The following is a 24,283-nucleotide window of genomic DNA, read 5'->3' on the forward strand; positions in this document are numbered from 1 at the left end:
AACTCAAAAATTTCACTGACTTTCTCAGACTAAAACGAAGAAAGATATTCATAAAATTTAAAATCTTAACACTCAAAATTTTGAATTTGTTAATTTCCCTTCACACAGAACATTTTCCCAACATTCCAGGTTGTTGGGATTATTATACTTGAACCATAGCATAACTGATTTAAAAACAAAATGAATTCTTTCAGTAAAAAAAATTTTAATTCTAAATTAAAAAAAAAAAAGTTACAAAGTCCATATAGAATTCATAGTATCTTCCTTCCTACTAAAGAAAGTGGTAGGTTTGTCATAAGAGGTTGGAATTACACCATGCTTCCGAGACAGTTCATTTTCAGCCATCTAGTGAATAAATAAAACTTTCATTACAAAACATGTCATTGGAATAAAAGATGTAAATGTGAAAATCAAATTTTTTTAAAATGCAAATGACTCCATATGCTCAGAATTACAAGAGCTATTGGGTATGTTTGGAGACTTGCTGAAAACTTTTTTTTCATGGTATCAAAAAAAGTCATCATTGAATAGTTTTGAAAATCCAAAAGTTCTCGCATGGCTCCCAGGAAACCACAGATGCTTCTCCATAGTTTGGTCTAATGGTTTGTTATTTGCAAATTCCACTTACATAAGCCTGCTCACAAGGGGCCGTTCAAGTATTACGTCATCATCGATGGGGGGGGGGGGGGTTCGATTTAATGACAAGGGGGGAGGAAGGTTTGGATATTGCTTACATCATCAACCACCCTTTATGAAAATATTAAATATTTTTAATGGCATCTTACTCGGCGCGCCAAAAACGAGAAAAACCCTCCGGTAATTTATGGGCACTTGAAGTAACATCCCCCTATTGATAAGTGCCCTACACAGAGCCACTTTAGTGATCTCTAAATTTTTCGCGGATCCAAGTGATCTGGAAATGTGTCCGGCCGCTTAAGAGCTCTGGAACTGTGCCACACATCACTTAAATAATCTGAGAATGTGCCGCGGGTAATTTGAGTGACGTAGAACTGCACTGGGGAGAGCCACTTAAGTGCTCTAAAACTATGTCACTTAAGGGATCTCTGAATTTGTTACGGATCGCTTGTGGGCCGCTTAAGTGTTCTGGAACAGTGTCCCGGGTCATTTAAGTGATCTGAAAATGTGCTACAGGCTGCTTAAATGTTCTGGAATTGTACCACGGGACACTTAAGCGATCCGTAAATGTGCCGCTTAGTTCATTTTTATAAAATTAGGTTTAAAGAGGGCAGGCAGCATCAGATAACCCCCCGGGCCATATTTGTTCCGCGGGCAAAGGGCCTTTATGCGATTTATCATTATATGGCTTAGAGGGTGCATCGCAATGAAGTTATTAAAGATAAATTTTGAGTTCATAGCTTTCAAATAACATTTAAAGGTATTTTCTTCCGAAATCTCAAAAAAAAAATTTTGATCGTGGGTGGAGGCAGGAACCCTCCTATAACCCCCCCCCCCCGTGTACATCTCTTATCCCACCAATATACGATAGGATTCAGAGGGGCAGTACTGATGACGAAATTTTGCTGACAAGGAGGGGGGGGGGTGGTGGTCAAAAATAACTAAAAATTTGCTTACGTAATACTTGAACGGCCCCCAAGTTAAAATGAACAATTTTTTGCTAATATTAATACCAGCAAAGTGAACATTTTCTGTTGCAAAGACAGTAATGCTTCCTCACAGCTAAGATTGCTTTTATAATTTAACTGTACATGCATCTCGTAAACATTTCTCCACAAACAGCAGTGACTGTCAGCTTGATTTAAGGACATGGTTGTATTTTCTTTGAAAAAATCATTGATCATTTTTGTTATCTAACATGACACACACATACACAATTCTTATCTTATATAAATTATCTTCTATATTTTCTTATTTTCAAAAACTTTGTAAAGTGACATACTCTAAAAAAAAGTAGGTTGAAACTTACTTCAATGACAGTTACTTCCAACTGATCAGAGAAATCACACTCAATCTGCTTCAATTCTGAATCTATAAATTTAGCCTTTTTCGAAACATCTGGATTCCAGTGAGATTGAAGTGACTGGCAAACAAAAAAGTAAAATAAGCAAATAAGCAAATAAAACAAAAGCCATGATTAATCACAATTGATTCAATGTATAAGTGAATTCATGTTTGTACTGCAGAAAGATTTCTTCAGACAAGAGAAGTGTATGCAGGATGAACACCTTTTTTGGAGGGGGAGCAAAAAGGATCATGGGGAATCTCTCTTAAATAAATTTTGAGTTACTAACTTTCAAAAAGCATTTCAACAGAATATACTATTTATATACAAATACAAATACAATACAAATACAACGCCACAACAGGCAAATTGCCCAACGAGGTGGCTGAAACAAAAAATGTTTAAAAATATTTGAAATTTTTGATTGATATTGGGGAGTGGAAAGGACTCTTCTATCCATCCTCTGGACTGAAACAATTGGCATATCATGCTCACTGCATAGTTAAAAAAACACATTGTGAAATATTTTTGCATTAAACATCAAAAAAGTATGTATTTATTGATCATAAATTACAAACAATATTTGTGAACACAACATACCAAGAAATGGGTTATGCAATCATAAGTGAATTCAGGGAAATTTATGAGTTCATTAACTACTGAAGTTAGCTGGATGATATGAAAAACTATTACGATGAATGATTTATAGGCAGAATTTACAAGAAAATTTCAAGAGGGAGTAAAAATAAGAAAGAAACTTCTAATGCCAAAAATAATATGTAAGGATTCGAAATATTTTTTCTCACATAACAGTCAAAGAATGAAAGCACTTAAATTTGACCATTTTCTGTATCTAATCAACACTTGCAACAGCTAATTATTTTTTAGATTTTTCCTCTTTTGGTATCTACAGACGAAAACACCCTTTTCCCAATTTGTTAGAGAAATACTGCAAATTGGGATAATGATTATAGCACTGGGTCTTGATATTTACAGCAGCAATTGGTAGAACGGAAAATCTTTTAATGAAGACTTTTTGTAGTAGAATGAGACCCACAGTTATGTCAATAATTCGTTCAAGAGTTGAAAAAAGATACAAGTCAAGGACAATTTTTTCCAATGGTAAAGCCCTCTTCAGGAGGAGAAAAGGGTCAGAAAAATGTGCAGATTTCCTTTTCCCCCCTATCTATTTGTGTTTTTTCTTATATTAGACCTTTTCTCTTGGGGGAAACATTTCTCTTTCTGAATGCAACACAAAAACCCTTTCAAAAAGGGTTTCAAAAGGGTCAAATTCCAAAAAAAAAAAATTTTAAGGATGAGATGACATAAATACAGCTGGATATTATTGTAGTAATTGGGGGGGGGGGTATTTACTGAGCTGGTCTGTCTGTAACCTTCATGTCGCTTATAAAAATTTTAATTGTCATAGTGTAAGATAAAATTTGTTAATTTAGTACATACTAGCTTTTTTAAATGCTTGATTTAGACACGGTATGAACCAGAATGGCACAGCCCACATATGCCAGAGCTCTGCTCCGACTATGCCAGGAAAGGATTAACTTCAGATGAAACTAGTTTTAATTAGAAAAAGTTTATGAATCCTATTACTGTTATGCAATAGGAAATTCTAATCAGGATTACTTTTTTTTTCTTTTGAAAATAATAATAAATCAAACTTTCAAGATACAATTTCAATTAAAACTGTACTGAAAATTTAATGAGAGAATGAAACACAAGTATGAAACTGTTTCAACTGATTCATTCTAATAACTTACTCATTAATATTAATGTGTTCAATCTTACTTTTTTTTTTGTAAAAGGTACCATTAAATCTATTTGATTTTTTTTTTAAATAATATATGCCATTTATAATGTGTGTGAAAAAGCACACAACCCCCCCCCCCCACTTCAAAAGGGTTTCCAAAAACCTTGTTCGAAAGTGTCAAATTCAGAAAAAATCATTTTTAGAATGAGACAACAAAGCTTTTTTACACTCGTTTCTTCCAAAACAATGTTTTGCATTGTTCTGGAACAATCCATGTGGTAAAAATTCCTATAATAATGTTGTCTAAGCTTTTTCTCAAAATTCTTCCCGATTGTTCTGCAGTGCCTGAGTGGTGCTGCTGTGGTGGTCGAGTGGTCATAGTGATGGACTCGCATCACGAGGATCCAGGTTCGAACCCTACAGATGCCGTAGAGGCGGTTGTCTGAAGTTGGTTTCCCATGGTTCCCAACTTCGAGGCACAAATGCGAGCCTATCTCCCCATTAAAAAGTCTCGCCACAGAGAGCAACAGGCCTACAACGATTCATTACTCAATCATTACACTTCACTCATAGTTAGAAAAACTGGTGGCAGATGGCAGCACTACACATAACAAGCATTATACAGAAACAAACTTCACGTCAGGTTTCACTACACGTACACGCACATTCCCGCATGTACCAATCGTTAGAGGTTCCACAGAGGAATATGGATGAGGTACATGTATGGTTTAATAGTAGTAGTGCCTGAGTGGTGCAATGATAACATGTTAGTTTCCCACTATGAAAGTTACTGTCAAAGTCCAAATCTGGGCATAGAACGTTAGAAGCAAAGAAGCAAGTTCTTTACCTACCGAGCCTAGGGTGACAACTGATGGATGGAACCTTGATTTCCCATCCAACCCCACTGGTTGGAAATTGTCATATGGCAATATATGGTGTGCAGTAAAGTAGATTGTTGTACAGTAGCACTAATTGTTCTGCGATGTATGTTGCACATTTTAGCATATTCTGCTTCGTGGCCTATTTCATTGTCATAGAGACTTATTTTATTCTTCACAGTTGCAATATTTTTTTTCAAATTCCTGAACAATTTGTTTCAGTCATGCACAGTAACTTCAATAGTGGACATTTAAATATCAAGTAGTAGAAGATTTCTTTATGGCAATAAACATTCATGAACTCTTGAGAAACAAAACTAATGTACAACATAAAATTATTTTTTAACTATTTGCAAGCAGTTTATCAAAAAACTAGAAAATTCTTACTTTAACTTCCCACAAAGAACTTTCAAGTGCACGAGACTTTACAGGATCTGGTTCTTCGATATCATAGGGATCTGTAGTAACTTTAATTTAAATGAGATAAATAAAATTATAAGGCATTCATATCAAAAAATTACACAATAAAAATTAATGTTGTAATTAAGTCCTACAGATTATATTTTTACAGAGAGAGAGATATAGAATTTGCACTCTATTTTATCATCAGGAGTATAACGTATAACTTTTATACGTTCTTAAGCCTAGTTAACACAAATCTTGTAAATAGGTGGCATAATTCATGGGTGCCCAATTTTTTTTAGCAGAACTAAATTATTTGGCAAGGGCCTAGTATGAGCTGGTCAGTTTTGTTAGGTGTATAGGAATGCTAATTGATATTAGAATTTTGCCCGATTCTATTCCTTCTAGCATTAATTTAAAAAATGAAGACCTACAGTGAAACACTTAATATAATGTTTCGGATAATTTCTCTCACATGAGTCCTTGAAATGAGCAGAGGATAAAACAAAATGCAGGAGTCAGATTTATTCACAGAACAGCTATTTACAAGTACAGATCTTGATGCAATGTGACCTAAAGAATGTGATAGGCAAATAATAAAACATCGCAACTTATAAACGCAAAAAAGATTTAGAATGATCTCAACAATTCGAGTGACATCTTTACATTTCTGATTTGACATTATCACATCACCGAATTGGAGCTATCTCAAAATATCAATTTGGAAGTATTTTGAGAGGTTTACGAAAAAAAAAATATGCTACTGATTATTTACAGGTGAAAAATGACATAGGAAATTCTAAATAATTACTATTTACATAATTTTTATAATAATGATACTCAAGGGGCCGGAGAAATGTATCGTTATGAAGTTCCTGCTATAGATATAATATACATGCATAGAATTATATACAACTCTATGAAAAGTACATCAGGAATAGAGAGTAAAATCATTATCTAAATGATTAATATTTCATGGGATTTTTACTGTATAAGCATATAATTTTCTTAAAATGATGGGCGATATGAAAATGCAGGTTCTTGAATGGACTAGTATGGATTCATGGACTGGAGTTAGTTTTTAGTTTATCCATGCTGCAAAGCATTATTAATTGGACACAGAATGATGTTGGAAACTAAGATAAAAAAAAAGCTAATAATCAAAGTTATTACCTAGATCTGGGGACTATAAGCAGCAACAAATCATGTATGTGTGTAAACATAAATTCAGTTATAATGCATAATGACCGAATTTACCATAACATAATTATATATAGTAGAAACCTAATTAAGTAAATCGTTTTTGCACGTCCTTGTATCTACAGCCGTATATTTAGTTTTTCCTTTAACTTAATGAATGAAACAGTCTGTTCTATTCAATTGATTAACACGTACTGGCTGAATTAAGAATTGAATTGATTTTCTTAACTTTTGTCAAGTATTCCACTTTTCTGATTCTTTAGTTTAGAGATATAAACCATTAAATTCATGAAAAAAAAATCTTATATGTTTTCTGGACTTGTCCATGTCCATAGAAACATTAAAAGTAAAAACAAAAAAAAAATAAATTGATGGCATTAGTGCTGAAAACGGAATTTTTGTTTTGCAAATTAAATTAGGCATCTTGCACTTTCAGGAAAAAAAATCCAAGTGTTCTCACATAATAATTTTTTTTTTTTTTTTTTATAATTATTAAAACCAATTAAAAGGTTAAATCAAGATAAGACCATTTTTATAAGACTTTTTTTCTTAGTTTTTTTTCCAGCTTTACACAGACTTTCAAAGAACTTACACAGCTAAAACTGTACAATGATATAAAAAACATGTAAAAAAAGGCTCTATAAGGATTTCGGGTGAACTTACCTTCTTTACATGGTGCATGAATGAGTGTTTGAAGACTAGGATGCCTAATTAGAAGGTTTTGAATGAATGACAGAATAATAAGAATGACATCAGGTGAAGTGCATAATGTCAGCCTTGACAATTTCTTTACAAATGCGGCGACAAGATATGCAGGCAAATGACTACAAAAAAGTCAAAACAGTTCAAATAAAAGCAGAATCTGTCCTAAATATTCGATAATACATGATTCATTGATACCAATACAAAGATATGATGAACTGTGTGGTAAGAAAAAAAAACTTACGTGGATGACAAAAATAGATCAGCCAGAAAGAAGAAACGAGCCCGAAATTTGCTGGACAAGATCTCAAGTGTAAACAATGCATACAACTTATTGAAAAAATTTGGATACTCTCTAAAATTAAATGTAATTCAAAAAATAATCAGTGAAACTGAAATACATAAAAACACACAATTACATTTTCTTTGTTTCATACCCTGCCATTTTATACACATGAATACACATTTTACAGACAATTTGAATTTATACAACGACTCCTGCTTTTATCAAAAGGACCATGACATTGATGTTCCAATTGATATTCAACCCTGGATCTATCAAGCTAAAAGTTGGTAGAATGCTTCACTAACAGAATGCTCATGACTGACAACATTATTAGTGTTTTCAGAAAATGTGCTTTGAGCATTCATTCGCTGCACAAAATTATAATTTATTAATAAATTCCAGCTATAGGTGTGTCACCCTAAAAAAAAAAAAAGTGTTTACTGCAAACTTTGTCTCAAATACAAAAATTACCAATTGCTGCAATCTCATCAATACTTCAAGGGGGAGGAGTATAAATGTTACTAGATGACCTTGGAGGAGCAAGACTAAGTGCTTGAAAATCTTGAGTAAAAAAAAATATTGTTATATAACTTTAAAATTTACTCAGAAATACTGTTTTTGAGGGATTTATCATATTATCATCATTTGTAGCCACATGCTGTTTGGAACACAATTTATTTAAGCAAAACACCAATTACATCAGAGAAATAACAGCGCCTACAATACAACATCACGGCATGGATGCTATCCATGACAATAACTTTTTACATCGAACACTCTGGACTACTCTGCCCATGAGAGTGAATCTGAGGCGCCACCTATATTCCTGATACCAGTTGCCTTTATCGCTACATCGTTATATTAAGAGGACACATAGATTAATGGCAATTCTGAATAAGATTTGTAAAAAAAGGTTGTAGAGATAGTTATCGTTATATCGGGTATCGTTTTGTAGCAAGGTTTCACTATATGCAGCATAGTGAAGCATCAGATTTCAAAGCAAAAAATTTTCTTTCTTAATAGATAATTAAAAGCTGAAGAAATTCAGAAAAGGGCAAACATTTATCTATATATTTGGACTGAGTAACCATTTTTTGTTTTCAGCTTCTCTCCATCATGATGTTCATACACTAATCATTGATAATAAAAAGGTTAATATTATATATAAAATTCCCAATAACACAAATCATTCTTCGTATATACTCACTTTTCATGTAACATTTGGCAAAAAAAAAATAAATAAATATATATATATATATACAGGGTGATTATAAAAAAACTATCCCGACATATGGGCCCCTAACTATCATACCATTCACAGAAACTGAATGAAATTTTGGCATAAGGTATTTTGATGTATGCGCTCAAGAATGATATGGAAAACAACAGTGTCACTCTAACAGTTACGGTTACAGTGAGAAAATTTCGAAAATATCAAATGGCAACACCAAGTTTTTTGTATTGGAATGTGATCTCCATTCTGAAAAATCCTAAATAGCATTCGAACGGCAACTGTAGCATGAAAATCACCGGCGGTAGATAGGCTAAAAGTGAGGACAACCAATAAGGACAGAGAAGCAGCATAAAATAAAGCATTTTATTGTGTTTCACAAATTTTCCACATGACCTTGTGGAGGACTAATCCGGCTGGGATCTCAGACGAATGAAACAAACATTAATGCTCTGGTGCACGACAAAGTCCTTTTTACTTTTTCCTTGCCTAGCTCCAGGGATTTTCGTGCTACAGGTGCCATTCCAACGCTATTTAGGGTTTTTCACAATGGAGATCACATTCCAATACAAAAAACTTGGTGTTGCCATTTGATATTTTCCAAATTTTCTCGCTGTAACTGTAACTGTTAGAGTGACACTGTTGTTTTCCATATCATTCTTGAGCGCATACCTCAAAATACCTTATGCCAAAATTTCATTCAGTTTCTGTGAATGGTATGATAGTTAGGGGCCCATATGTCGGGATAGTTTTTTTATAATCACCTCGTATATATACACACACATATGTTTTCGTTTATTAATTTGTCAAATATTCATTGTTTTGATAAAAATTAATTTTGCAACATAATGTACATTTTTCTATATGTATATAATTGAATAGTTCCTCTCATTAGAAATCAATTTTTCAAGACAAAAAACTAATTATATTTACACATTTATTTCTGGGAATGTCGTATCATTCATATAATTGAGTGTATTCTAATAATTCTCGTCTATTAGAATCACTGTTAAAACTTCAATATCAGAAGCTAGATAAAGTCCTTAATTATGCCTGAAGTGAAACCTCACTGCAATGAAAATCGATATAACAATAAATCCCTCCACAACAATATATTTTCATGTCTTGTTTGGAAATGTTAAGCTGCTACCTCTAGATATAATCTCTCTACAACAGTGGTTCTCAACATATTTTGACTCACAGAGCCCCGTAGGCCTATTTTTTAATTTATTTAAAGTTACATATTTATTTTTATTATTTAAAAATATTTATAATAATTATCATTTTTAAAAATTTTAAGGTTTTTTTTTATATTTGACAGAACTATTGCTGCTTCGCAACAATATATTTTTTTGGTCCACACAGTATAGTTTTATGAAAGTTTCAGTGTATATTCTTACTTTATCTCCCAACACTTTTAATATAACATGTGTGAAATGCAATATTAAAGCAGTTATTTCAATTAGATCGAGGAAGACGAGTGAAAAAAAAAGATTTAGTAACAAAATAAATATAGCACTTGAAAGACTTACAGATTCAGATTTTGCATAAGGTAGAAAATTCCATTTAAAGCTAACAAGCTGACCACACCACCTGAAATATTTTAAACTCAGTAAATGATATATATTCCTTTAAAAATAACAAATTCTGTTATAACAGAGAAAAACAGTTGATATAGCAGAAGACATTTCGAAAAGAATTTATGTATGTTGAGCTTTAGTTAGACATTTTTCACAGTTGTGGTTTGTATTCCGCTGGAAGTGGATGGTCTTAGGTTTTTTAGAGTGTCTCTGAAAATAAATCAAATTTTTGAAACAGCCTCCCAACACTTACTAACAATGCTTGGAGTAATTCTTCATAAGTGAAGAATTTGGGCCTTGAAGGTGGGAAACTACAGAAAACCAACTTCAGCCAACCACCACTACTTAACCTACCGGAATCGACTGAACCTGGGACCTCAGGATTTGAGCCCATCAGGATGTTCATATCACTGGATACACTAATGGGTAACTGATTCCTATGGCAACATTTTATAGCTGCGAAAAAAAACAAAATACATTCTCACTTTACAAATGGGAATCTTAGAAAACTAGGGGATCAAATGCTGTGGTTGAACTCTTAGCATGGGATGAACACCCACATAGCGATTATTTGCACTATCTAGAAACTTAGAGAATAAAAAATAGAGTGCAATAAGATTTTCTTAAAATGACGAAATTTAAACTGAATACTCTGAATTTAAGCAGCTAAATAACATTTTTAAATTCAATAATTATGAAATTACTCACCGTGGTTGTAAGAATCTGTCAAAAAATCAGTTAGAATAAGAGGATCACTGAGATATGGCAAAACTTTCTTCGGCAGATATACGAGTACTTTTTTATACACAGCAGGAGGTAACTAGTAAAAAGTTAAAATTTTTTTTATAAGTTATATGATAAAATAAGTCAGTCCAAGATATACCAAATACTGTATTTTACTTTTTGGACCACATTTTTTTATACAGCATATACACCATTTTCCAAGTAAGTAAGTAATATTGGGGGGTTATAATAGGAAAAAATTTAATATTTTTGTTACACATTTTTTGAAAGAAAGAAAATATAAATTTAAATCAGGCTACATTTTCCAATCAATTATACAAATACGAATACAACGCCACAACAGGCAAATTGCCCAACGAGGTGGCTGACTTAAGAACATCATGGATCCCTGAGCCCTACCTACTACTGCTACACCACACATGCACCCCCCAGGGGTGCAAGCGCCCCTCATCTATTTCGGAGCAGCAAAGTTCATTTTTGGAGCAGAAATTTTGAAAATGGAGCAGAACTAAAAACGAACTATATCTGCAATATAAGGAGTAATTTTTCTGTGAAATGCCAAAAGTTTTGCCAAAAATGGTTGAAACAAATAATTCTAAATAAATGTCCTTCACAAATTAAAATCTATTTAAATTTTTTCTGAATTATCTTATCTGTCACTACTAAAACATGCATTACTGAAATGACGAATAAAAATTATGAGACTCTTTTCAAATTAAGCAACATGCATACTAAAAACCTAGGCAACAAGAATTTCTGCTGCTTGAACACCAAAATCTTATTCATCCTGATATATAAAAATAGTGTGTGCAGAATATAATAAGGGTTTCCGTGAAAAAAAATTAGCTTCTCACAAAATTTAAAGGAATTATCAAATTTAAAAGCAAAATGCAAAAAACGAGAAAAATATAAATACCTTATTTACTTAAACAATTTTTCAACCTAATAGCATGTTAATAGATTAGAAATGTTTTTATTTTTCCTGCTGTTTTCTAAGCCTGAAGCCTATTACAATATTTTCTATGCACATCGCGAGTCGTTTTCAGAACGAGTTCAGCATCTCAATGACAATTTTTAAAAAATTTTTAACGCCCTTGAACATAAGATTTTATATGTCTTATTCCATTAAAGCATTGGATGGACAGATTTTTCAATGCTCGAACAGACTTTTATTTATTTGTTAACAATGAACTCTCTTTCACTGTCTGTGTTACCATGTGCTAAAGATAAAAAAGCCTTCACCAAAACTGGCAAAATTTTGAACTTTGGGCTGCTTTCAAGGTTATAAAGTTTGAATATGTCTGCCCAACATCTATCTATTCTCTGAACTGATTTCACTTCTTGTAATTATTTGCATTGTAGTGCAACCCATTCATCACACATAATTAATAGTTTTGTTGGTGATACAAAGTTGAGCAACATCCCAGCAATACGTGAGGGAGTAATGTACCATCCCAGCAATGCACGAGGGGAAGTGTAAACGTTTCATTCTCTCCAACATGTTTTGCGAAGGTAAGACATTAATATAAAAAAAAGGTATCTCACAGAAGTTATGTAAAATGAGCACATGCTCCTAGTACAAACTCCTTCCTTTGACTATTGTTAAAAGCATGCCCCTCCCCCACCAATGCAGTGGCGGACCGTGCCGCCATATTGGGCGCCGCCCTAGGAGGGGTGCCAAATGGAATGGAAAGGGTGAAAAAAGCTTTGTTTAAAAAAAAAAAAAAAACAACGCCGTCAGTAGCGCCAAAAACAAATTCCGCATGGGTAGAAATTGTTTTCCTCGAGCCTCCCCTGTGTTCACCAAATCCGGATTTTCGCAATATGAAATTGCCACGATCGGCAACTGCCGACGATAATCACACGACCGCATAGTGACTAGATGACAAAACTATGAATATTTTAGCTGGAGTTTTAACAGATCCCATTTTTTTCCAATGATCTTCGAAAAATGTCGGTAATTTAAACGAGTAAACCAATCCTCATTTCGATGTATGCGGTCTTTGAACGCAGGTTGGCAGCCGCGAAATTACCGTAATTTTCAGTATATAACCCGCAGGAGAAAAAACGGTCTCCGAAATCGGAAAATTCGGCATATTCATTCAGGGACTTTGATAGCCCGGCGGTTAACCAATAACAGTATAGCACTTTATACTTCAAGGTAGTAGAACTACTTTCCAAGGTCACGATATAACGCGATTGTGGTAGATGGTGGGAAGTGGAAAAAAAATTAAAGTCTCTCCCTCCGTATTTTTTTCCGTGTCTCGGAAAGAACGCGTCCCGTGAACAAAATTTTCATTCTTCTTTTTCCTAAATTCCCGGTATTTGACGCACTACAGTGCATTAGCGGTACCAGAAACAAGAATTGGCGCAAATGCGCAGGGATTCGGCGCCTTGGCGCACCATGTAGCAAGAGAACCGTTTCGGCGCAGTTTGGCGCAATTGGCGCAGCTCTTGCACCCCTGACCCCCCCCCCCCCGCGGAACCCCCAACGAATCGGTACATGCAGGAATGTGCGTGTACGTGTAGTGAAACCTGACGTGAAGTTTTTTGTTTCTCTGTAATGCTTGTTATGTGTAGTGCTGCCATCTGCCACCAGTTTTTCTAACTATGAGTGAAGTGTTATGATTGAATGATTTATCGTTGTAGAACTGTTGCTCTCTGTGGCGAGACTTTTTAACGGGGAGATCGGCTCACATTTGCGCCTTGAAGTTGGGAACCACAGAAAACCAACTTCAGCCGACCACCACTGTGGGGTTCGAACCCGGATCCTCGCATCGCAAGTCCGTCACTATAACCACCACAGCGGCAAATATATTTTATTCTTTTTTAAAAAAAAACAACAATATTATACAAGAGGTATATATAAGAGGGGCAGGGGAAAATTGCCAAGAAGCTGACTTGGCTCATGCTCGCTATCATAAGTAGATATTTACAGAAAATTCAGCATAATTATAACAAATAATAATAATGATAAAATATAATAAATGAAAGGGGAGGAAAGAACACAAAATATTGCACATATAGTTTATGGAGAATATAGTTTTGAAGGAGAAAAATATTGAATTTTTTTATTTGCACCTATATATCTACACTTTCAAAAACATTTTATAAAAAATTATCTAAAAAAACCATTTATTTATATTCCTGCATCTCAGTGAAAACAGAAAAGAAAAAAAAAAGCAGCAGATAATATGTAACAGTATATAAGACAAATTGAGAAATTCTGATGTTTCTTTAACATAAAATCTGCAGAAAATATTTTGCATTAAAATTTGTTCTTGTAAATTTAACGATATGCACGCATGGTCTTTTCACAAAAAACAAATTTTGGAATTAGAATGATTTCAGTGTTTCTTGGAATAAAAGCACACTCTAAAAGCACCCTCTACTGCCTTTGCTATTGCGATTTGACTGTACATTCTATGACAAAAAATGGTTGTTTAGGAGTCATATCACCACTTAAAGTTCGTCCCATGAATTTAGAATCACTCTGTGTAGTGTATAGGTTTTTTAAAAGAAATGACATATCTGAAATAGGCACATTATTCTGGCACTTTTCTAATTGAAGGTGTGCTTCTATAACTAACAGTTAATGAGTTATTTGAGCTAAAAAAGACTTGAGTTTCCACTCTATATCATATAGATACATTATACCCATGGAAAAATTAAGATTTTGAGCTTCTAACAATATTTCAATAACTTTACACTTATGGCTGCAACACTATAAGTATGAAAATTGTAATTTTTATTAAAAAAACCTTTTTGTGAATATATTCTGCTGAGCCCACAGAAACTTATCTCAATTATTGTTTTTCAAATGAGAAATAATTTGTTGATGGAAAACTGATTGAATACAGACAAATAAAAACTAGGTAGAATTACTCATTATTGTATATTTTACTATGTGAGGGTACTTATTAGAGCAGTAGGCAAACACTTTTAAGGAACCTACACAGTAATTGAGATTAAGAGCACAATTACAAATCTGTTAATGACAATTTCAAAAGAAGTCACCTCGAATTCGATCAAACATAATTCAACTCATTTTATTTTTTAGGATAAAATTGCAAAATCAATTGCATAATTAAATATAAAAAAATTGCACAATGAATTACATAATTAAATGTACATGCATACCTCAAATTTCAAAAACTTGATCCAGACCTGAGAGAAGGCTTTTACCAAATCTTTTGTCTTCAATGAAACTGACCCTTCTGTAAGTACATTCATGCTTTATGTTAAACCATGTATGTAATGGTAAAAAAAATAATAGCTTACAAAAGTTTGCTAAAAGGAATAAGTTTACATAGGATTGTTCATTATCCTGTGAAATATAATTTTTATTACTTCTATCTTATAACTTTTTATTTATTGTTATTTTTCCATTAACCTTTGTAGGGCCATTTATTTTAAACCGGTTACATAAAAGTTCTCAAATGGTAGCTCACAGATATAAGGTGCCAATGTCATGGATATCTATAATTTTCTTATCCATGACATTGGCATCAAACTCCATAAAAACATAAGTTATTGTTAGTAATTTGAATTCCCTTGTCCCAATGCAATCACATTAAACAGTGCTTGCTATATTAAGATATTTTTTTTCAGATTCATTAAATAAATGCTTTCTTTAATTTTTGAAAATTATTTTTAGAGAACATACAACAACGTACTATTTATTTATTCAATAATGTTGGCCAAGTCCTATACATGAGAATGCGGTTGATGACAGAAAAAGTTTTACATTTTTCAAAAATAAAAATTCTATGGGGGAATCAACAACAGAGGACGGGAGAAAGTTCCAGTCAGCTATGGTGTGCAGAAACAAGCTAAGTTTAAAGCAGTCTGTGGAAGTAGAGATAGGGTTTATCTTAGGCTAAGAACAGAGTGGAAGTGGCGAGCACAGCGACGAAGGAGAAGGAAGAGAAGCGAGATGAGAATATAGCTGAGAGGAAGGAACATAGTACATATAGTGGGGGCGTTTGATACAGCAGAGAGTATCAAATAAAAACTCTCAATCAGCTTGGTTTTTAAAAATTAAAGAATGCTTAAAAATTTCATAATTATAAAAATCATTGCTCAGACAACACTTTAGAAATAATAGTGTTGTGTGAATATCACTATTTTTAAATATAACTACAGAAATATTCCTCATATTTTGGTCGCTTTCCTCCCTACATATCTCTTATCGCGGCACTTGAGTGCGATCACTTCTCAAAAGATCAATATTTTCTAATAAATTTATCAGTAAAAAATTGAGAAAAATATCAAGTTTATCAAAGCCGCCCCCCCCCCCACTGTTTAAATTAGTATTATTAGCATAGGCAGGAGGGTAGAAGTGGAAAATCCCCCTTCCCGGCTCGAGTAGCTTTATTTGTAGAAATAAAGCTATATTTGTTGGTTTCATTTAATTTTTTACACAAGGAATGTAATTATTGACACCCAAAAATCCAGCATAAAAAACATTCGGTACGCTTCCAGTACAAAAAAAATTGACGGTACACAGAAAATAAACAAACAAATAAAACTTGCCAATATATATAATTCCACAGAAATATATATGATTTTTAATTCAGACTACTCAAATACATTTACCCACACATGGGGCATGATAAATTAGCTTAAAACTCAAAATATAAATATTAAAAACTCAAAATATAAGTCATTTTCGATTTGGTTAAGCACATACCCACGGAAAAATTGACGGGAAATATACAAAAATTATATTCTGTACTTGGTTTTTATTTGATCATCCACACCATTTTGAAGTACGTCGAGAACTTAACATCAACAATTCTGGTGACATTTTTGACCTCACTACCGCTTTTTAACAGCGAAAACAAGCCCTTCGACGGCCATCTTGAAGCTACACACAAGCGAGTAGAGCAGCGGAAACAAAACATCTTGAATTCACTGCTGTTATCGCTTGTCGCGGAATTTCCGCTCTGCGGCGGTACGTGCCACTATACGCAGGCGCACTGGAATCAGTGTGTTTGATTTCGCTGCTCAGATCTTTTCCCCACTCGCCGCTTTTCTATGTTCTCAGCCTTATATGGATGGTAAAGTATGCTAGAGATATATGTTGGCTTGGTGATAATACTGGAGGTATCAAAATTTAAAAGAGAATTTTAAAAACCATGGTTAATCGCGAAAAAAGACGTTAAGTACTTAGAGGGAGAAGATTAAGTTTGGGTTTTACTTCAAAAAATGACACAAAGGAAGACCAACTGCTGTAGATAAGCGGGTGGATTTATTTTGTATTTGTTCCAGCTTCTCGATATTACTAGCAGTGTAGGGACTCCAAATTTCAGAGGCATAGGAGAGAACTGGAAAAGTATAGGTTTGACAACAGAGAAATATAACATCACGAGTAGAGTATTTAAGGTTGCGGCGAAGGAAGAAGTGTTTATTGAGACATTTTTGGTAGATATAATCAATATGTTTTTCCAGCAAAGGTCTGCTGAAATAATTACACCAAGGTAATTATATTGAGAAATCTGGGATATAGAGGAGTTATTAATAGAGTATGAAAATTTGAGAGGTGAAAGTTTACGTGAAATTCTCATGAGTACCGTTTTAGATTGGTTGAGAAGCATTTGCCATGAGGAGCACCATTCGGAGATGGAATTGCGATTGCGTTGGAGAAGCATTTGCCATGAGGAGCACCATTCGGAGATGGAATTGCGATTGCGTTGGAGAAGCTCTTGGTCTGACTTGTGATTTATGGTGCGGTAGATTACACAATTATCAGCAAAAAGTCTATTGGTACAGTTGTGGTTTTCCGGGAGGTTGTTGATAAATATAAATATATAAAATTAATTTTCTCTCTCTGTGTGTGTGTATGTTCTCTATACAAATCCTCAATTTTAGACCGATCTTCGTCAAATTTCGCATGTATACCAAAGGGGACCCGACTTGAACGATATAGGCTACTTTAAAAGTTTCTCAAAGCTGGGCAAAAAACTGTCAGACAGCAATGGCTCCTGAGCCTCAACAATCACTTTCAGAATATTTACTTTGGTTATCATGGTTCCCTAGCAATGAGTTTCAGACATGCATAGCCTTTGTAACAATAGTTAGGAACCATTGGGGAATTTGCCAAACCTGCCTCTATCACTTAAATTTGAAACATGTTTATATAGTTGTAATTGTATAATATTTAATAGAATTGTTATGTTTTCTTACCTTTTATAACCGTGCATGGTTGATTTAATTAGTCTGTGATATTTTCATTGCTCATAGTCCGGAAAAATGTGCGATCCTGATCACATCGCCATTTTTAATTATTATTGTTGCCATTCTTATTTTGTAAAAGTTCCTATAAAAAGCCTATTGTCATTTATTTATGTAAATTAGATGTAATTTCCTATTGGTTGTGCTCTGATGTGTATTTTTCTGAGATGGTTGGTCCCAGGAGTTGGATTGTTCCGTATTTCCTTTTATAGGCATAAATACCCGGAGCCACTTCGCATTAGCTTGCATTCATCCTCGCCTTTCAACTCAAAATACATCACTTTAGGTGAAGGTGGTCGCCTTTGGGCGAGTCATCTGAAGAATGAAATAGTTTGTCTCACTGGTGCTTATACATCGCCGGCTGGTTCCGGACCCATCATGCCACATCTCTAGTCAATCGCTGTCGTCCCGGTTCATGTCATCGTTCATCCATTCGCCGTATGGTTCCGCATCGATCATTGCTTCCGATTGTCATCTCGGCCGTTTATGCAGCTCTTCCCGCCCCGCGAGGCCTCGTCTCGGATCGTGACCTTCCATTCAAGGTCGATGACGTCACGGCTTGTGTGACCTGATAATGATCGTCCAACTCCTGCAGTCGGACTAGATTGATGAGACTACAGACTTGCATTGGTGTACGGTATGAAAATTGAGAAATAATTCTGTTATTCGTAACCTATTTAATTGTTAAAGAATTAATAAATTTACTTTTGTTAAAAACTAGAAATTTCTTTGAAATCATTTGTCTCTCTCCCTTGTGTATCGATTGCACCGATTTCGCCAGACCAGAATCCTGGGTAGTTATGCTGGAACGTCGCACCTTCACAATGGTTTGTCACTTCTTTAATCTTGTCAGTATATATATATATAATAGTTTATATATATGCCTTTATAATGGTTTCCTCACTTTTTCAATCCTCCCAGTAACTGAAGAAAGCCCAGGCAGTGCCGGGTATTATAGCTAGTTAAAAATAAAAGTGGGGAAATTACTGATCCCTGAGGGGTCCCAGAATTTACGATGGCCTATGGGGAGTTGTGGTCTTTGAAACAAACATATTGTTTAGGGTATTTTAGAAAGGCTTCCATCCAATTTAGCAATTGAATGTTTAAGCCAAGTACAGAAAGTTTACGAAGTAATTTGTAATGGGGGACTTTATCATATGCTTTTGAGAAATCTAAGAAAATAACATCCGTTTGTAAGCTTTTATTGACAGCTCCTGAGAGGTCACGGATAATAAATACTACAACATACATAAATAAATGTACAAGAAAAATATGATAGAAACACCAATTATACTTCGATTCCTGATGAAGATGTTGAAGCCTTTCAAATTTTCACTCTGTTCTCCAAAGTATATTGACATGTCAATTTTTGTTAATAAGATGAATGCGTTTTGAAAAAACAAGAAATTTTCCTGCAAGCAAGAAATCATACATAACTTCACACTAGAAATTTATCATAAAAAGGAATTCCTATCATTTGATCATAAAGAGCAATGCAGCAGCAATGTTTTGAAAACTTAATTTTAAAGCCAATGGTGTGTTTATAAATTTTGTTTAAAAAAACAGTTTTAAAAACATTAATGAAAGAGAAGTTTTTAAAAACATTAAAAGCTATTTGTTACAACATCACTGCATATCTGCACACAAGGCACTACCGTTGATGACATCATACCTCTGATACATATATTGTAACCAGCAGGGTAGCAAAAATTGATTTAACACAAACTTTATTATGAAAATTAATAAATTTTTGTGTTGAGTTTTTGCCATTGATGGAAGAAAACTGCAATAAAAAATGTCCTGACAATTTTCCCCAATCACCACAAATTGTTACCCCCCCCCCCCCCAATTTATTTATAAAAAAATAAATCATTTAAAAAAAAAAAATGTTTGAAACAAAAAGGCTTTCATGGCCATAACGTAAATTAGAATTAAATTTTAAAGTTTTCTGGTTTTTTGGCCGACATGAAGTACAGTTTTTGTCTTTCAACATTTTGTTCGAACAAGTGGCGAATATTTTCAAGAATTAAAGTAACGGCAGGAAAAAGGCTACTACTTATGCCTTCTCCCTGCTTGAGTCACACTGCCTCGTCAGGATTGGTCTGTTGAGCCAGTCTGTTTTTCCCATTGGCCGAAGTTGTTCCTTAGGGCTCTGGATAATGCTTGGGTTACAATCTCTTCATATTTAAAATGGGAAACCAAGCACTGATGATTTTCATCCTCTCTTCCTTTCTGTTGAAGCAGTTCTTGTACATTTGAATTTTGATCGCTTCTCTAACAAAAAAATTGAAATTCAAAAGAACAAGAACTGCTTCAACAGAAAGGAAGAGAGGATGAAAATAAATAGTGCTTGGTTTCCTATTTCAAAAATGATGAGTTTGAAACCCAAGCATTATCCAGAGTCCTTAGGAACAACTTTGGCCAATGGGGAAAACTGACTGGCTCAACAGACCAAACAATGAGGCAGTGCAACTCAAGCAGGGAGAAGGTGCAAGTAGTAGCCTTTTGCCCACTGTTACGTTAATTCTTGAAAATGTTCACCACTTGTGCGAACAAAACATCGAAAGACAAAAACTACTTCACATTGGCCAAAAACTTTTAAATTTAATTCTAAAAAAACTCTGGTTTAAGAATTATGTTAATATCATATGTATGCTTATTAATTTTATCACAGAATGAGCACAAATTATGTTTTACAAAAGTGTTTAAAACATCTAATACTCTTCCATTCACACAATTGTGGTTTGTAATGAAAATAGGAAATTTCGTCCAAAGTAAAACTGTCTATTTCTTTCTAAAATAGACAGCACAGTAATACCCTGAAGTGAGAACAGCAACAACCGTGTAAGTGAGTTTTCTATAGAAATACGTACAGATATTAGTTAATTGGGGCCAAATTTTAGAAAGAACACCTGTCTTTTTCTTTCTTACTCTGACTATAATGCTATGGTACTTTCCTATGGGGCTTCATAAATTTAACTTATGTTGTGACTGCAATCCAGTCTGGTAAAAAAGACTGCATTAAAGTCTATATTTGCACTCTGAAATCAGAGCAAATGAAAGTTGTGTGTTAAGTGCTTTGAATGTTTGAAAGCACCTCGACCAATTCGAGGCACGGAAACAAATTTCAGTCATATAAGTTGAAGTTTATTGAAAGTTGCAGACAAGGTGCATTGTTATTAAAGAGCAATACATTAAACAAATATTTTTTAAACTTGGTATTGGACTTCAGGTATAAAATTGTTACCTTCTGTGTGAAAAATACCAAACAAGCCTTGGGGGGGGGGGATGCCATTTTAAAATCCAAGCAAAGCTTTCATCTCTACATATCATAAACTCTCAAAAATTGGTGCAGTTTCATTAAATATACTATTCTCATCGAATAATACAATATTTTACGTGATTATCATTTAATGATTTCCACTATCTCTGCAACAATCCAGTGATTATACTTGAATTTCAGAAATGTACATTTTTCACAAAAAAATCATGCAACTCTGCAAGTCTGGGTATTATCATACAGTGAAACCTCATTACAACAATGCTTGATATAACAATGAATCCCTCTAAAGCACTTTATTTTTCTTGATCCACAGAATATCATAATATCAAGATTTCATTGTATCAGAGTTGGTAAGTTTTTGCCATAGGTGGAAATAACCATAGTAAAAACTGTCCGGCCAAAAATAGATTCTTTTATTTATTATGCAAACTACATAGTTGTGAACTCAAATTTTGGTTTAATAATCAATATTTTTTAAAATTGGTAAGTTAATATAATTTTAAAGTTGGTAAGTTTTTGCCATAGCTGGAAAAACTAGAGTATAAAAATGTCCAGACAAAAATAAGTTTTTGACAAGCATAAAACAAATCAATACTTCCCACATTCATATCTAGATAATTAAAAAAAAACTAATGCAAGAGAATTATATATTGTTATAATGACCCTACATCTGTAGTTAAACATAAACGATTCTTCCTACAGGTCATTGTAATGGAATGATCGCTATAATCTATATATATAAAATTGATTTTCTATCTGTCTGTGTGTATGTATGTTCTCTATACAAATCTACAATTTTTGATGGATCGTCGCCAAATTTTACATATATACCAAATGGGACCCGACTTAAACGATAGGCTACTTTAAATTTTTGTCAGAGCAGGGTAAGTGCCCCAAATGGGCAAAAAACTGTAGGGCAACAATGGATTTCGGGCCTCAACAATCACTTTCCGAACGTTTACTTTGGTTACCGTGGTTCCCTAGCAATGCGTTTCAGACGTGTATATGCCTTTACAATGGTTTGTCACTTCTTTAATTCTGTTAGTATATGCATAACAGTTTATGCCTTTATAATGGTTTAATACATTTTCAATCCTGCCAGTAACCAGATTTTTTTGAATAGACGTCATAATCATCATCGCTTTGAGGGTCAAGAAAAGGGTGATCCTCATAGAAATCAGTGGTAAAATGACTGATTTTACTGTAGAAATGCTGAAATTTTGTGGAGTTTTCTGTCACATCAATAATTTTAAAAATTGTATTGAATTCTAGATTTCTGAAATATTGAGTTTGATTAGAGATATACGAAGCCCGGGAGATTAAAGATTAAGTAATTAGCTGGATCTACTTTTGAGTTGGACATTCATGCAATAACATTGATTTCAACTTTTTATTTATATCTTCTCAAGCATGAAAATTAATGTCTCCGTATTGTCTTTTGATATTCAACTGCATAAATTAGGATGTTTTAAAATTAATTATGGGCCCGTAAAGTACATCGAAGGAATTTCACAGCTTCAATTAAGCATTTTTGAAAGCTGAAACAGGCAGATGGATAACTTGAAGTTCGAGGGGGGGGGGGGGATCGAAATACTGAGCAACCCTTAAAAAGGGAGAAAACATATATATATTCATTTCTACGTTTCTTGAAATCTAGATTTGTTTATTTCATGAAGTTGCGCAGGAAGTCGCCATATTGGTTAACTTAGACACAGTTTGCATGTCCCTCAAAGAAAGAGGGAGATATCACGTGATCCAAACAGCCTCATTGAAGAAAACCCGGGCAGCGCCGGGTATTATAGCTAGTGTATTATAATGAGCATCGACTGTATCTCCAATTATTTATGTGTAAATGTATTTTCTACCAGAATATAAGTGTATAAAGTTGATTGTTGTAATGATTTCAAGTCTTAGTTACACATAATACACATTGAGTCCAATACTTTGTCTCATTAAACCATTTTTAATGGTTTTTACCAGGTTTTGCCATTGACTCGACGGAAATACATTTTTGCCAGCAAAATGATCAACCCTGGTAACCAGAAATGGATTTGTTTTTTCTTATGCTCTACCCATTCCATTATCTCGACTCTTTCAAGTTTTGCTATAATCCCCAAATTATATAGCTATAGGCCATCTGGGATAAAGCACACTCACCCACTTCCCCCAGTATGTCTCTCTGAATGTAATTCATTATTACTTTCACTTTTTAGACATTCCTCATGCAAATACAGCAGTTTTGCAAAAAATTGTAAGTAGAAAAAAAATGATTACCTTCTGGGTATTGGTCGTTAATATCCTTGAGACCATCCTCATTACTTGAAGTTTCATATCATCATACTTCAAGTATTGTTCAAAAATATTTATCACAGGTATCATGTTCATGTCAGGAGAAAGAAGGGAAGAGACAATGTCCTGATGATAAAATGAAGAAATAAACCATTCAAAAAATGTTTATGTACAACAAACTAATCTACAAAAAATTAAAACAATTCATAGGCAAATATTTACTATGTTTTAAGGCTGTCACTCCACACACATTTGATAGACTGTACATCATACATGCTCAACCTGTGGGCCTTGGAATTATGCTGTGGCCCCATGACTTCAAACCTGATTTTGCAAATAGGAATTAAGCAGCACATTACTGTAACGTGCCGATGATCCCCCCGGCGTAAAAGTCCGTAGTCGCCATCACGTTATCTGTTGTCATAAATGTTACTAGTCTGCAGCTGTGATCGTATGGCGACGATCAAGGCCGATCGTGATGTTCGCCTGCGATCGCATGCAAATGAGGTGACCTTGAAGCCGATTGGCTTGATCAGACACGTGCGGTCGGATGTTTTTCCTTAAATACCGGCCGTACGTTGTAACAGGTCTGATCCCGCGTTCATCTAATCTTGTTCTATTCAACTGAAGCCCTCTAGTAGGATGGTTCACCGTCTTGCTACCGTATCCATTGGCCTTAAGCTGACTTGTTAAAATGCAATAATTT

At 34.0% G+C, this 24,283-nt stretch overlaps 1 protein-coding gene across 2 annotated transcripts in view; it reads right to left on the reverse strand.

Annotated features, from left to right (window-relative positions):
* Positions 1-196: 196 nt before the first annotated feature.
* The window catches only part of LOC149078534 (nucleolar complex protein 4 homolog), a 28,506-nt gene continuing 4,419 nt past the window's right edge, over positions 197-24,283 (reverse strand). For both annotated transcript variants that reach the window (XM_089240645.1, XM_089240646.1), the window contains exons 5-14: positions 23,563-23,703; positions 19,300-19,417; positions 14,910-14,986; positions 10,734-10,845; positions 9,978-10,038; positions 7,173-7,283; positions 6,890-7,050; positions 5,012-5,091; positions 1,946-2,059; positions 197-345 (exon numbers count right to left, since the gene is read on the reverse strand). In XM_089240645.1, the coding sequence (XP_089096771.1) occupies positions 232-345; positions 1,946-2,059; positions 5,012-5,091; positions 6,890-7,050; positions 7,173-7,283; positions 9,978-10,038; positions 10,734-10,845; positions 14,910-14,986; positions 19,300-19,417; positions 23,563-23,703 (1,089 nt within the window). In that variant the 3' untranslated portion in view covers positions 197-231. The remainder of the gene's footprint in view (positions 346-1,945; positions 2,060-5,011; positions 5,092-6,889; positions 7,051-7,172; positions 7,284-9,977; positions 10,039-10,733; positions 10,846-14,909; positions 14,987-19,299; positions 19,418-23,562; positions 23,704-24,283) is intronic.

The sequence above is a fragment of the Pholcus phalangioides genome, unplaced genomic scaffold, assembly GCF_987345545.1.
Source record: "Pholcus phalangioides strain wild (caught in Gottingen) unplaced genomic scaffold, Ppha-v1.0 ptg000013l_1, whole genome shotgun sequence".
NCBI lineage: Eukaryota > Metazoa > Arthropoda > Arachnida > Araneae > Pholcidae > Pholcus > Pholcus phalangioides.